The sequence below is a fragment of the Arabidopsis thaliana genome (genome assembly GCF_000001735.4).
Source record: "Arabidopsis thaliana chromosome 1 sequence".
In the NCBI taxonomy this organism is placed as follows: Eukaryota; Viridiplantae; Streptophyta; class Magnoliopsida; order Brassicales; family Brassicaceae; genus Arabidopsis; species Arabidopsis thaliana.
The window spans coordinates 9,575,372-9,591,677 of NC_003070.9; the positions used below are offsets into that span (position 1 = coordinate 9,575,372).

General features: G+C 33.7%; 2 protein-coding genes and 1 long non-coding RNA gene across 4 annotated transcripts; 1 reads left to right on the plus strand and 2 right to left on the minus strand.

Annotated features, from left to right (window-relative positions):
- Positions 1-166: 166 nt before the first annotated feature.
- On the plus strand, positions 167-7,005 carry AT1G27570 (phosphatidylinositol 3- and 4-kinase family protein; the record flags this gene model as incomplete). 2 transcript variants are annotated; one of them, NM_102521.1, is made up of 8 exons in its annotated part: positions 167-381; positions 791-950; positions 1,336-1,434; positions 1,573-1,684; positions 1,813-1,975; positions 5,011-5,119; positions 5,507-5,635; positions 6,043-7,005. In NM_102521.1, 8 exons carry the CDS (start codon positions 167-169, stop codon positions 7,003-7,005), a joined length of 1,950 nt encoding a protein of 649 aa, NP_174077.1. The 2 variants fall into 2 exon arrangements, with proteins under 2 accessions (NP_174077.1, NP_001154375.1); NM_001160903.1 differs by having other exon boundaries at positions 791-807; positions 889-983; positions 1,680-1,975.
- Positions 7,006-14,303: 7,298 nt separating this feature from the next.
- Positions 14,304-14,543, minus strand: AT1G06103. Its single transcript, NR_139022.1, has one exon. It is a non-coding gene; the product is annotated as an other RNA (long non-coding RNA).
- AT1G27580 (F-box protein (DUF295)) lies at positions 14,436-15,704 on the minus strand (the record flags this gene model as incomplete). The annotated part of the gene is made up of 2 exons (NM_102522.2): positions 14,436-15,451; positions 15,500-15,704. The coding sequence occupies 2 exons, from the start codon at positions 15,702-15,704 to the stop codon at positions 14,562-14,564; spliced, it is 1,095 nt and encodes a 364-aa protein (NP_174078.1). The 3' UTR covers positions 14,436-14,561.
- Between the last annotated feature and the right edge of the window lie 602 nt (positions 15,705-16,306).

Sequence of the window (16,306 nt, forward strand, 5' to 3'; positions counted from 1 at the left end):
TCTATGCGTAAATTGCTCTGTCACTGTCACTGTCACTGTCCGCTGCTTCTGTGTCCCCAAGATTTTTCTCTTCTTCAACCTTGAAAAACCCTAAAAGTTTAGTGCCACTGCATAAGGCACCGTAAATTCCCTTGACAAATTTTCCGGACGAATCTAGAATTCAGTAATGGCGGCTCCGGCTGACGCGACAACGAAGGGACAGGCGCTCGCTCTCCTCGCCGCTGCCAAAAACCACGGCGATTTGGCGGTGAAGCTCTCGTCTCTTAAAGAGGTGAAGGAGATTTTGCTGTCATTGGAGCCGTCTTTGTCTGCTGAGATTTTCCCTTATCTTAGAGAACTCTGCTTGTCCCCTGAAGTTTTAGTTCGCAGATCCCTTATCGAGTGAGTTACTCAGAAATTTTACGGTTTCGTACCTGGTTTTACTTTCTTCTTTCACTACGGATGATGTTTTCCCTTGCTCTACACGAACTCGTAAAGACTTTTGTTTTGTTGCGTGTTTAGGGTTCTTCTCTATTTTTCCCAAACGTTTGATCTTTCCAAACCCAGCTGCTATGTTGTAGAAATTATGCAAACGATGCCTCCAGTCTGCATGATTGTTTGTTTTTGGTGGGATTAATTTGAAACTTCCACAACAATATGGTGGATATTACTCGTCCGCTTACTTTTTTTTTAGTTCACCTCGCATAGTTTTCATAAGTTATGTTAAATAGTTACTTCTGTAGCTATTCATGGTGATTAAATTTGTCTGACAAGTTAAGAGACATGTTGATCGATTTCTTCTGGATGGCAGGATCATTGAAGAGGTTGGTTTGCGGATGCTGGAACATTCTTATGTTCTAGTGAGTGTCTTAATACACTTAGTAGGTGACAATGATCCAACTGTTGCAGAGAAATCTATTTCTACTGGCACAACTTTCTTTCGCAGCATCTTGGAGAAGATGGAAACGCAGGTCCATACTGTTTCTCAAGTTGGATATCTTGTCGTATGCATATGTTGTTTTGAAATTCCTTCTTGAGATCTTTTCAAAAATCCTACATTTGGAGTCAGTATTTACCAGCAAAAGTATATTTTACATGCTCGTAGCTGCTGATGAGATTGAACTATTGTTAACCCATGGAAACTTTCCTCTTGTTTTCATTTTCGAAACTTCGGTTGGTTTTTATGTTGGTGCTACTTATTTGATGTTTAAGGCTACTGTCATAAGGCTGTAGGATAATATGAAATAGTGAATAAAATAAAGCACTGCAAGCATTGGTAATTTTCTGTTTAAGTTTTTGTTGGATATCTTGTATGATACTCTCGCTGATATGTATTATTCTTGATGATCTCTGCAGTTCCATCACCGTGGTAAAGTTGATCGTTGGTGTGTGAACCTATGGACATTGATGCTTATGTTCAAAGATGCTGTCTTTAACATTGCATTGGATTTGGAGGTATGCTCACTGTTTATAGCCTCTCTTTTTTGTCTGTCTGTTCCTCTCCCGAGATTCGATTTTGGTTTAGTATTTGCTCTGCTTCTCTCTCAATTTTAAGGTTTTCTAACTCAAGTCCGTTTTTCTCTTTCACAATAGCCTGGTCGTGTAGTAGGGGTGAAAGTTCTTGCTCTAAAGTTTATGGAGACATTTATTTTGCTCATTACTCCTCATGCATCTGATCCTGAGAAAGTTTCCACTTCCAGCGAAGGTATTATGTTCTAATCATGCAGTTTTTATTATTATTATTCCGATTATATTGTATTTTATCTGGAACTGCACCATACATGCTTTGTTCATTTTGTTGTGCGCGGGTCAACTTTTCCAATTCTACTGCAGGAAGTAGACAGATGATCAATATTTCCTCCCTTGCTGCCGGTCTCCCCATGCTGAATCTAACAGGGCTCATGTCTGAAGTAAATCAGACACTTGTCCGCTTAGGATCTTTCTTACAGGCACCTACTCTTATACAGGATGCACTGCCGATAGCCGTTATTGATTGGTATGTTTCTGTATGCAGCCCACTATTCTTGTGTTACTTTTCTTTATATTCATCATGATATTAGTTGTGCTTTTACCTGTTACATTTTTTGCTATCCCACTTTTTTAGTTGAAACTATGTTAGTTCTTTTTCCACTCAGTATGCTGATTTGTTCTTGCAAGTAAGTTGATATGGATGTTTTGGCGCTCAGAAATTTTTGTTTCCTATTGTTATGTTCATAACGTGAAACACTCGTTCTCACATGTATGTTGGTGATAAAATAGCTATACAGAATGTGTCTTGCTACACTGGAATGTGTCCTGAATGATAGGGTAATATTAATAGTCTTCTTTGCAATAGCTTTATGTGCTCATGTTTGTGAAATACAATATTTGCAGATGATCTTTCACTTGTAAATAGTTTGATAATCATGATTGGCTGTCCTACTTGCACTTTCAGTGTCTTGAATCAAATTGGCTTTGTAAATATTTTACATCAGGGAAATTGAACTGCTCGGTTTCCATTTGTATGTCTACTAAAATTTTGGCTGATAGAGATAAAGCATGGAGACAGGTTAAAGCACCGGTTCAACCCCTATGATGAGGTGCAGCTAACTGAGTCATACTCCTCAGTTGAAGCTGCATCAGTTACACATTTTGACAGTTGCCTGGGTATATAGCTCCACTATGCAAGTGATAAGGACATCAAACGATGGATAGAATGGTCACCTCTACTAGTTAGAAATGTTTTTTCCAAGTAACGCAGAAAAATACTTGAAGAAAAATTTATTTGGTTTTTGTGAACTGGATGTATATATATATATATATAGATATATATATATATATATATATATATATACTTATGACTGTATGTTGGGATATTAAAAATGTATACAGTACAGTATAGCAACTTATGCACAGTATCATTTGGCAATCAGAGCGTTCTTCTACTGAATTCTAGACTAACATTTACTTGCATTGTGGTTTTTCCTTCTGTTATCATGAATGTTTCTTTGTCATATGTAGGATTAGGTGGATTTTGATATGGTTGATGGAGCGTTGAATACATATATTGCTGCTTGATCTTATATTATGTGATACTGTTTAGATGGATATAGAAGTTATCTCGTGGTTTTCATGTCCAGTAGGTGGCATATCTCTAATCACTTTGAACAATCAAAGTTTCCTTCATCTGTTTGAGAGCACCTTCTGATTAACTTGGGAAATCTCTGCATAGCCAACTAAGTTGTCACTTTTGAAAAAAAAAAATCTTCAGTAGTAGTAATTATCTTGCAGATGTTTGTTTTTGTTTGAACTAATACTACCATAGAATGTCTGGGGGCACTTATCTTTCTAGATAGATCAATGTCAAATCCTGAGGGGGAGAGACTTTGTCTAGAGAGATCGATGGTTTTAGATTTTTCGGTTTTACCTAGTGTTTTATTAATGGAGCTGTCGTCTTAAAGTAAGAAATATGTGAAAATTGATCATCTTCCTACTTTGGTAATGGTAACAAATCATCTTTTTGTATTATGCTGGCAGTTAGCCTGCAATTGCAGGAAATCTTTGAGATATGCTAGCTTCCAGACTAAATCTTCTGACTCCTCTAACTGTGATAATAATCTTCTTTGCGTAAGCTTTAAGTTTGCCTCATGTTTGTGAGATACAATAATAAGCAGATGATCTTCCACTTGTAAGTAGTTTGATGGTCGTGATTGGCTGTCCTACTTGCACTTTCAGTGTCTTGAATCAAATCGGCTTTGTATATATATAACATTAGGAAAATTGAACTGCTCGGTTTCCATTTGTATGTCTACTAAAATTTTGGCTGATAGAGATAAAGCATGGAGACAGGTTAAAGCACCGGTTCAACCCCTATGATGAGGTGCAGCTAACTGAGTCATACTCCAGGGGAAATTGGCTCAGTTGAAGCTGCATCAGTTACACATCTTGACAGTTACCTGGGTATATGTGGAGCTCCAATATGCAAGTGATAAGTACTTCAAACAATGGAGATTGTCACCTCTACTAGTTAGAAATGTTTTTCCAAGTAACGCAGAAAAATGCTTTGGGATATTATTTGGTTTAAGAAAATTTTATTTGGTTTTGTGAACTGGATGTATATAAACATATACTTATGACTGTATGTGGGGATATTAAAAATGTATACAGTACAGTATAGCAGCTTATGCACTGTGTCATTTGGCAATCAGAGCGTTCTTCTACTGAATTCTAGACTAACATTTACTTGCATTGTGGTTTTTCCTTCTGTTATCATGAATTTTTCTTTTCCATATACAGGATTAGGTGAAAAATTGATATGGTTGATGATGCGTTGAATACATATATTGCTGCTTGAACTTATATTATGTGTTACTGTTTAGATGGATACAGAAGTTATCTCGTGGTTGTCATGTCCAGTAGGTGGCATATGTCTAATCACTTTGAACAATCAAAGTTCTTTCACCTGTTTGAGAGCACCTTCTGTTTAACTTGGTAACAAATCATCTTTTTGTTTAACTTGGTTTTTGATTTTTCTGTTTTACCTAATGTTTTATTAATGGAGCTGTCTTAAAGTAAGAAATATGCGAACATAGATCATCTTATTGCTTTGGTAATGGTAACAAATCATCTTTTTGTATTATACTGGCAGTTAGTCTGCAATTGCAGGAAATCTTTTAGATATGCTAGCTTCCAGACCAGATCGTCTGACTCCTCTCACTGTGATAATAGGATAAGTAAAAATTTAGATTTAGGATAGTTTCATGTTGTTAAGGAGCTTATTCGCTGTGTGGTATGCTGCATAATCAAGAGTAAAGTTTCTCACATGAATGGTTGCTCTATAAAGTTATATCAAACTCTAGTATCGTTTACGTTAGATAATTGTATATGTTAAAAGCAGCTCCTCACACCTAGGACTGTTTCATTAACGTCAGTATAGTTATTTTTGTTTGCTGAGATGTGTAGTGATTCAATAGGACATGCTTGCTGAAGCATACCTAAACCATTTGCAATTTTGAATATTACGTATTTAAGCACTGGTTTCTTAACTGACAGTAGCTTATCTTTCAGTCTTGCAGTGGTAGCAAGGAAGAGGCCTGTCCACTACGACACTGTCCTCTCTGTTCTGGGATTTCTTAAATGTACTTCCTCACCGATAGTAGAGGTATACAGTTCACACTTTATTACTTTGTTTCTTCTCAAGTATATCTAAACTTTAGTCATCTATTACTCCTCAACTCTACCCTTTTTTTTACTGCATAACTTTTGCTACCTTTCTAGTCAAACTGTGAACCTTTTGTTAACTGCTTTGTCTACTCTAGAAATGTGCCATGCCTTTTTTTTGTCAGATGCACCATTCATTTTCTTTTAGTAAAAGGTTCTCAATGACTATTTAGTGTCATTTCCTTCAGTGAAGCCTTGTAGTAGGTCGAATAGAGTGCAAAGAAGTTTTTGCTTGATCAGATCATAAATCACAAGTATCACATAATTTCTTATTGTTTGCTAGTATTTGTTTTGTTAATGAGATAATTTAACTTTCTTTGATTTTTAGTCAAGAGACTTGCTTTTTAGAGCATTTCCAGCAATGGATCCTGCAGATATTTCTGATCAAGTTGTCCGTGAAGTTGATGAATTATTCAGAGTAAACGAGCATGCTGCTAATGAAAATCGGTCAAGCCAGGTAAATGTTTTGTTTTCGTTCTTTCTTTCCTACTCTTCTATAGCTCTACATCAGCTGTTATGTCAAAGTCAGTTTCAGGCAAACCAGCTGTTGTCTCAAAGAAGCTGAATCTGTTAAAGCACGTTAGTCTGATTCACTGCCTTAGGATTGTAAACCGCTACTAGCTTATCTTGTTTTCAATAAAGGGTTTTGAACTCGAGCCAGAAACAAGCTGTTGTCTCAAAGAAGCTGAATCTGTTAAAGCATGTTAGTCTGATTCACTGCCTTAGGATTGTAAACTGCTAGCTACTAACTTATCTTCTTTTCAATAAATGGTTTTTGAACTCGAGCCAGATCCTACAGTTCTAACCTGAATCTCCGTTGTTATTGTTTGCTCTAACTATTATTTTTATTTTTCACGTTCACAGATACTGGAAGTGTTTCCTACGCTCTCTTCGCTTCCAATGCAGCTTCGTGATCATCTTCAACAGATGATTCATTGGTTGGATGAAGCTATTATTGGAGATATGCTGCCTCAATATGAACGTCGTAATGACATGCGTCAGGTTTTAGATAGAGATAGAAGACAGAGGTGTTTATTTAAAAGATTCTCTGATGAAGACAGAGCTAGGAATGAAGCTATTGCCTACCTCTTAGATCATCCAGAAGATGGTCATCGATCACAATCTGAACAAATTTATGGCTTCTCCAGAGTACGACGAGCTGTATGGGTGCGATGTAGAATTAAAAATCAAATGAAGATGGGAGTTTTGATTGAGTTTCTAGAGTCAAGTGTTACAGTTCAGTCATTAGGTACTGTATATAGTGAACTACCTGACGATGTAGGAGCGGAGGAAATTCACAAAATAGTTGTGCTAGATATCAGATTTGGTAACATAGATAGGAACTTAGGAAATCTTTTGGTCCAAGCAGAACCTCGTAATGGGTCAGCAGCTCACCTAGTTCCAATTGATCACGAACTGTCATTCTTCAATGATGCACATCCCTACATCACTTGTGGCGCTTGTTGGATCAAGTGGTTAGAACAGATTGATAAAGATTTTTCTTCGCAGTTGGTAAATTACGTTGCAGCCCTCGATCCCGATAGAGATTTAGAATTTCTTCGACATTGTGGTTGGGAACCGAATCAAAGGTATATTGAAAACTTCACGGTCTTTGCCACATTCTTGAAGAAAGCTGTTTCTCAAGGGTTGACAGCTCTGCAGATCGGATTGTTGGCGTCATATAAGTGGGAGGAAGATTTAGATTACAACTTGCATTGTATTGTTGCTAGTGTTCAAAGGGAAGACAACAATTTTGTTGAGAGTGTGGGAACACGAATAGAGCAACGCTTGAGGGAATTTCATGAGAACCTACATGGGAACGCTTGAGGGAATTTCACATTTGCTTATTATTAGGATGGTATTGGCCTATTAGGGTTTGCTTTTAATTGTACTTTTGGATTTTTTAGATTTAATTTTCTTGTTTAATGTTATTGGGCTTATAAATTTATGAAATCTGAAACATTATTTTGTTATGCAACCAGGAGACGATATTTTGTTTTTACAAATAAATTAAATGATGATGTTTGAACTTTACGGTTTTATTAATTTAGTATTAAAGTTATTTAGTTTTATAATCGTGGTGCAAATAAAAAAATAGTGATTTGATAAAATAATAAAATATAACCCTAATACTACCAAAATAATGATATTACAAATTTATATTAATATTGATCTAAAATTAGTTCCTCCGTATTACCGTTTAGTAATATTTTAACTTTTATGAGTTTAAATATGATGACCCGTGTTATATAAGGGATTAAATTTTATTTAGTACAAAAAGATTTTATATTATATATTATAAAATAAAGTAATTTTTTTTTGTTAGTCTCTATATAGAATATTAAAATGAATATATTATTATTACATGGTTAATATGATAATTTATTTGTCTCACAATAATAGAATTATATAAAGATGAGAAGTGAAATATAATGGTTAACTTTTTAGACAGTAAAAGGAAATTCTTCTCAAGGATCTTGGATATGGAGGAAACTCTTAAAACTTAGAGACTTGGCAAAGGATTTCTATCAGGTTGAAATAAAAAGTGGCAGAGGGACATCCTTTTGTTATGATACATGGTCCTCTTTGGGGAACTTATTTGATACTTCTGGAGATAAGAGGGTGCATTAATTTGGGTATTACAAAAGAAGCCTCAGTGGGTGACGTTTTGTCCTCTCACAAAGGAAGACGACATAGAGTGGAGACTTTAAATAAAGTGGAAGAGGTCATCAGGAAAACAAGGGTGAGGAGGAAGGTCGAAGAGGAAGATTTGATACAATGGAGATGGAAGACATGTTTTAAACACTTCTCCTCAAACGAAACTTGGAAAATGCTGAGAGTTGAAAAACCAATCTGCAGATGGGCGAAAGGGATTTAGTTCTCGGAAGCTACACCGAAGTTTTCTTTCATCACTTGGCTTGCAATACATGATAGACTAACAACGGGTGCGACAATGAGAACGTGGAACACACAAGTGGATACTACCTGCAAATTCTGTGCTGAACCGATAGAGACAAGAATTCACCTATTCTTTCAGTGCTCTTATTCAACACAAGTGTGGGAGAATCTCACGATAGGCCTACTTCAAGGCCATTACACTTCTTCTTGGGACCGCACTGTTTCGCTCCTCACATGTTCGTCTCTTGGGAGGAAACCTCTTATGCTGCTGAGATATACACTTCAGATCATGATACACACCATATAGAGAGAAAGGAATAATCGCCGACACGGAGAGGAGAACCCTATCACACCTTTGACCATTGGAAAAAACATCGACAAAAACATTCGCAATCGAATCACTCTTCTTCAGAAACAAGAAGCCCAAAATATGATGATTTGTTTGTATTTTGGCTTTCCACTAGGTTTTAATTGGCATAGCTAAGACAAAGTATGAACCTAACAACTCAAACAAGAAGCACTTGATGTAACCATGGTTTTTTTGGTGAATAAAATTTTGCATTTATTCAAAAAAAAAAATATATATATATGGTTAATAACAAATTAATATGGTAAGTTAGATATCAATTCTTATTTGTTCAGTTTGATTGGTTATTCTATTTTTTGAAATTTAATAATGTATTTTTGTTTTTATGATTTAATTAAATTACATAATTAGTATTTAAGTTTTTATCTTTAATGAGCTGAATTAATTTGGTAATTGAAATTATACAGAGGGAAGGTTACTTTCAATTATGAACTTCCAAAATAATAGTATAAGATGTTTTAAACTCTTTTAAATTTAAATATTCCCCATTCTATTATAATAATTTTAAAAATAAAGTTTAAAATTGATTATACTTGCGCGCTATAACTAAACCATTCAACAAAATAACTAAATAAACTAATATAAACTTCTAAATTTAGATGATTGTTAAGTCAATTTTCCCCTATCATTCGGATTTGGATTCATCATGGTTTTATTTATAATATATGACCCTCAGTCTATACTTTATAGAATTAGAAGTAATGAGGCTCTACTTCGATTAGTTTGAGATCTGATTTTCTTTTCTTAGTCAAAGCTTTTAAGGTAGTCTCATTTTAAACAACCAAACACAATTAGCTATCTCATTAATTAGCATTTTTTGGCATACTAACATCTTTATAATTAACTTTTTAAATTATAATTATTTTATTAAGATATTTATGAAAAGTAACAATAAACAATAGAGAATATAAATGTAAACTTTAATAAAATAATATACGAAAATAAGAAAAATGTAAAATTTAAATTTTAAAATACATAAAATATAAGAATAGCAATAACTAAGATAATACGTTTCAGAGATATTATAAAGGAAATTTTCCAAATTTTCAAATTTTCAAAAACTAGAAAATATGTTAATGTTATTATAGAAATTTATGAATTTTAGTTTAAACTAAAAGGAAAATACTCCTAAAATATTAGAAAAAGTGAGACTAAACAACTGAATGAAAAAGTATATTTAAGTAAGAACACAAATAAAAATAAGTTAATGATGGTCGAAGAAACTTTTAGTTTTAAACAAAAGAACAAAAGAGCAAAATATATGTATATAAGGTTCTAAATTCTAAAATAGTGGGTTTGTGTATAAATAGTCATCTAACATTGATAATGGAACATAGATACTTGAAATATCAAAAATATATTACTCTATAATTTCTCGATTAATAGCAAGAAAAAATAACTAATAGATAAAGATAAATATAAGTATGTTCAGACGTGTAAATATTTTGGTAATTTAATTGTTAAAAAAAAGAATAATTTCTTTACTAATAACAAAATCTTTAATAATATGAAACAAGTAAGAAAAAATGACACAACATATTTGTAATATTTTTTACCAAATTTACCCTATAAACTTTTTATTTCTTATTAAACAAAAATTTAACAAACATAAGTGATACTAAAGATATTATTAAAAAAACATTTCTTTAAATTATATCAAACAATATATGAACATTTATAATTATGTATACAGAAATAAAACTTAGTTGAAATTTTGAAAATACACAAAAATGAAGACTAAACGAATTTCGGCGGCCATCTAAGCAATGCTTGAATGCCTATACCACTTTATAAAACACTTATTTACTTTTGGAGACACGAGATCACCTCTTTTTTCTTGTCCCTATTCCTCTCAAATCTGGTGCTCTTTGACAAAAGGTCTTCTTCATGGTAGAAACATCTCGAGTTGGAGCCTTATCACTCCACATCTGCTCGATTCATCTCGTCAGTATTTACATCTCTTCACTCTTCGTTATACTTTCCAAACAACGATCCACAGTTTATGGCGAGAGCGTAATAGTAGGCGACATGGGAAGCCTGCTATCCCGGTAATGAAACTTGCAAAGATCATCGAGAAAAATATACGAAACAGATTCAGCACGGCTATAAATTCTGGAAATCCATGACTCCAAGGCGGGCTGCAGTTTTGATTTCAAATTCATAGCTAGAAATCATTCTAAATTTTCTTAATTCTTTTAGATTCTTTTAAATCATGTCGCATTCATTGTAACCAACGTTTTTTTGGGTGAATATAATTTTACATTCCTTAAAAAAAAAAAGTGTTATTTACCAATCATCTTTCTATACTATATTACTATGTTTATTTGTGTTGTCTATCTCTTTAATTATTGCCAGGTGAACACTCATGCTACGCATGGGTTTTTAGAATTGTTGGAAAGAATTATGATTATGAATTTTGTTTATTTGTATGTTCTTTTTATGTGTGTGTTATTATGTAATTAATAAATTTATATCTATTTTATATAGCTATAATTTTTTATGATTAGATTCATTTATAACTCAAAATATCAACATATTATCGGATTTGTATAAACCTAAAAATACCTTTTCAATGCCTTTTTACAAAAAATATCTCCTTCCATTGTCCATTTTTAAAAATACTCATTTCTCATAAATAAAATAATTTACCCTTCATCTAATGATAACATGTAATTAGAAACTAAAATTTTTCCGTAAAAAAATATTCAGCACCAAAACATTCTTTTTCCCGCCAAAAAGTTTGGTGCCAAAAAAGTTTTGCGACGGTCATCCGTCAAAAGCTTTCCCGCCAAAATTTGCATTTAAAAATCCTTGTAAATGTTTTTAGAACTCTTAATAAATCTTTGTAAAAAATTTTAAAGCCTTTTAAAAGCTTTGTAAAGTTGTTAAAAATTCTTGAAATCATTTTAAAATCTCTTAAAATTTTTATAGTGTCTTTAAATACACATGTAAATACTTTAAAAACCTTTGTAAATATTTTAAATTCCTTTTAAATCTTTTAAAATCATTTTAAAATTTTTTAAAATGACATACAAGAGTTTAAAAAGAATTACAAGGATTTTAAAAAAGAGTTTAAAAAGAATTACAAGGATTTTAAAAAAGAGTTTAAAAAGAATTACAAGGATTTTAAAATGATTTACAAGAGTTTCCAAAGAGTTTTTAAAGATTTTAAAAAGAAATTACAAGGATTTAAAAACCTTTATCATTGTAAATACCTTTTACGGAAATTTTTTGTCGGATTTTCTTGCGAAAACATTATCTTCTGAATATTTTTGGCGGAAAAAATCATTATTTCATTTTGTTAACCTAAAAAATTTTCAAATATGGATAAAATAGTCATTAAAAATTAAAAGAGGGTATATATGAAAATTGTCTAAAGGGAGTGGTTGAATAAAAAAATGGGTAGTCTTGGAAGGGCATTCCTAACAATTTCTCATCTTTCACTATCATGAACACAAAAAACAACATATGATATATTGATATAATGTATGTAGTTATGTTATACTTATGTGATCTGAAACTTGTCTAACTTAGTTGTAACAAACAATTCTTTATTCCATATATTCTCTCGTCATCTAGTACACCAACCACATCCTGATATGCTAGTAATTTAAATCATCACTTTAGAATTCTTCCTTGCATATAGCTATATAGGAGAAAGTCTCGTGTTTTATTATTTTTGGTATTTCTAATGTCTTGAATGACCATTACGTGAAAAAATTGTATGTCAATATTACAAAGTTATAAAACGCACAAAATGAAAAGAAAGAATTTTGCTAATCTTTTATTTAATTAATGTATAATGATACATGTCATTTTCTTGTGCGATGATGTGACACTTAGGTGGATAGTCAACTTTCATATATATGATTTGTTTTTTTTAACAAAATTTAAGTAATTTTGCAATTTATCAATATAACAAATTAGTCTTGAAAATAATTATATAATATAAACAAGAAATTTTATTTAAAATGAAATGTAAAAATGACCAATTTATTCTACAAAGAAGCTAAACGTTCACGTATATTTAGTCACAAACTATTTACATATTTTGTTATATAATATCAAACCTTTAGCTTCTGAAACTGATTCAAACTAATTTTTATAAAGATTCTAAGTATTGAAACGAAGAAGAGTGGTGGGTGAATTCGTGGTTATTCAAGGTTCTCTTGATATTTTGCAAAAGATCATACTCATTTGTACAAGCTTCATTGGTGGCATTGGCATATCTCAGATCAGTGATATAGTGTTGATGTGTTCTGAAGAAGGTATGTGAGGTTGGGAAGAAGATATATGGGATTCTTATTCTAGAACACAAAGTTGTACTTCAAAGTAATTATCCGAACAGCGAATATGCAACAAACTTGATTGTAAACTTAAATCTCCATGGTGATGAAAGAAAAAAAAAAAAAAAACTTAAATCTCCATGGTTAGACCATTTCGGTTTCTTTGATATAGCTGCTGCACTCGTCTTCCTAGATGAAACCTTAAATGGAACAGTGAATATGCAACAAACATGGCCCTAACACATGAAAGTCTATTCAAATTATCTACTAGATTACGCATGCGCACTTCTTGATTGCTAAGTCTAATATTTGAATGAATAAACTCTCTCTTCTGTTAGTAGGCACTCTTTTGACGGCAGTTTCTATTCTTGGTATTGAGAACCTCATACCAAGCATGCTCGAACTCGATCTTGATGCACCGTTTCCCCCAGAATATATATGTTCCATTTGAAAATATCTCACGGCTGCTAGAACTTTAATTTCACTTATGTCCTAAGACCGGAGTTTATGGAATATTGTTTTAGGTTAAGATTAACTCATTGATGCGCAGAATTTGAGGGATAGGTAAGAGAAAACAATCTTTACCTTCATGGTACTAGATCATTCGGATGGTATAGCTCACAAAAGAAACAATCATAACTGATAAGCATAGAGTTCGGTGGTCAAATCAAGAAAAATTAGCAAGTGAACATGGAGGTAATTATAAACTTAGCGAGAGCTATGAGTAAAAAACCATCAATCTGGTTGACAACATTATTACATAAAAGTCTGGAAGTTTCCAGCCCTGATAATGGTGCAAACTAAATTAGTCTCCATCAAGTTGTCAAGAAAAGGAAAAAGAAACTACAAACAAATAAACCAGGTCAAATTATTTGATACAAATGAATTGTTTTCCAAAACAAAAAATCTTGACTAGTAAATAGCACTTCAGGATGAGCAAGTTTTAAGTAGCTCAGCTGCTCAGGTATGGTGAATTATTTTTACCTTCTACCATACATATCCGATCCGTAGCCTACCACCCCAATTATAATGATATTGTTACTATTTGCTTTTGAGCTAAAATGAACAGAAAACAAAGAACGATGTCTCATAAATGAAATGACTTGCTAAGGTTAGGAAGAAAATGCCACAGATAAGAACATATGTCCGTCTTCTTTGATGGGGAAAAAACTTAGCAAAAGAAGAAAAACATGAAAGTTTGACCAAAAAAAAAAAAAGAAGAAAAACATGAAAAGAGTCCTGTCTCAAAAGAATGGCCACAAAATAAAATAAGGGTTTAGAGTCCTGTTTCATATCGGCATAATAGCGGAGCCATTCTGGTCAATTGTCACAGATTTTTAATGCAGAAGATTAGAGTAGAGCAGAAAGGAATATAAAACTTCAACATACGAACTCAGACCTGATCTTGCAGTGGTAACAATAGTGATAGGTCGGTTCGAAGACAGCAAACCTACCAGAAAAATAGAGATCAGACGAAGTAAATTTAAGTCATTCCTAAGTCTTTCTTAATCGGCTCTATCAAATAACGTTTCTGCGTCTCTTTCTCTCGTCCTTAGCTGCTATGTCTAACATACGATCTGGTTGTGGCAATTTGTGGAAGTCTATCTTACTTTCACAGAGGCATATGTTTAAAAGTGCATGTATGATGATTTTATCTGAATTGATGGTTTGAAATTTGAAACCTAAGTCCAAAATATTTAAACACTGGCAATGTCACAGATTATACATCAAAAGAAAAAGAGGATAATAGTCTGGAAATGTGAGAACAACACCAGAAAGCAACAGAAAGAAACAGAGCAAGGCCGAGGGAGAAACCATGGAGAAGGCTAGAATCAAGAAGGAAGAAACCACTGAGCATCGTTGAAGTTGAAGTTGGAGAGACCGTGGAAGCGTTTGACGGTCTTTGTTGCAAGATTGAAGACACCGATGTCGAGGCATGACAATTTATTGTGACAGATACGATCATCACGAGTGAAATAAATGGAGTTAGGCTCAATTCCAAGGGTATGGTCAGCAGGCACGGTAATACCCAAATCATAGAAGAGGGCCTCATCACCTAGAGAATGTACCTCAAGAAGCCGGGTGTCGAGGGTTTTCGGGTCAAGATCTTTAGGATCCCTCTTGTACAGATGGAACATCCTGTGACTTTCAGAGGTACCTAAATCGTACGTAAAGACAACCAAAACTTGACCTGCTCTTGTAACAGCAATGCCTTTGTTAGATGGGATAGACCTCTTTTGCTTCATACGTTCACGTTCCTTCATTGTCATACTTGGCATCCACATTGGAAGCCTATGTTTCTCGGATACATCCTTGAAACCATCTTCATCTTGTCCAGACAAATCTAAGTGTCGAATGAACTCACGGGTGGCATAGACGTAAAGATTGTAACCTTTCAGTACCATATCGTTTAAACCTCGTAACTCCCTCTGAACCTCGAGCTCTGTTGGAATCTCGCGGTAATGATCATCCCCTGTCCTGCAAAACCCTAGAAATGGGTACATTTCAAACTGCCACACAACAACGTAGTTTCCATTCTTGTCGTCAACCCACAAACGACCTCTCAGATCTTCGGCAGCATGAGGAAATTCATCACGAAATGGATCCTCATCATCCATTAGCATATGCTTGACATTCTCCTCTCCTTCACGCCAAATCTTAAAATGGCTACCCTTAAATGATTCTAGTGGTGGAAGATCGATCCTCTTCTCGCTAAATACATCTATAATATAGAGTTTCATTCGGGAATCTACCACCAGAAACCACTTACCTGAGTTTCCCAGGAATCGATACCCTGAAAAGTCACTCTTCGTCTCGTAAACCCTATCATTGTATGGGTTGTACACACTATTACTACGACAACCATCCTTTTCTGCAGAAAGCATCAGCAATGGAGATCTGGCTTTTGGCCGCTGAATCAAATTCGAACGCAGAGCCTTAGCAGAGTCAAGCGTTAGCGTAGTAGACCTTTGCATTATTGGGACGGAGATCGATTATCTCGTGCTGAAAAAATTGAGCAAGGGTTAAATTGTGCACACTGTGTGTAAATATAGGTACCAAGCCCAATAACAGCAACAAAAAATATTCTAACGGGTCTGTGGCCCAATATAACATCATCATGAATTATTTTTGGTTATTCAAGATTTTGAGAAACGTTTGTGTGTAAACTCATAGTCGTAGTTATTCAAGATTCTCTTGATATTTTCAAGTTGAATTTTGCAAGAGATACTCTCAGTTGTACAAGCTTCATTGGTGTCATTAGCATATGTCAGATCAGTGATAGTGTTGATGGGTTCTCAAGAAGGTATTAATATTATGAGGTTGGGAAAAAGATATAGAATTCTTTATGAATTGAAAGGAACCTATTCTTACCAAAAAAAAACAAATGCTATGTCACAGACTGTGTTTGAATTTGAGAATTACGTTCAGTTGTGTGTTTGACTCAAAGTAGACGGTATTGCGACGATCCGTTCATGGCTTCATAGTTTTTGTGTAGGCAATGGCATGCGATGTTTAGTGAGACATATAGTCGATTTTGTTTCCACATTACTACTAATTCAATAAAGCTATAGTTAGT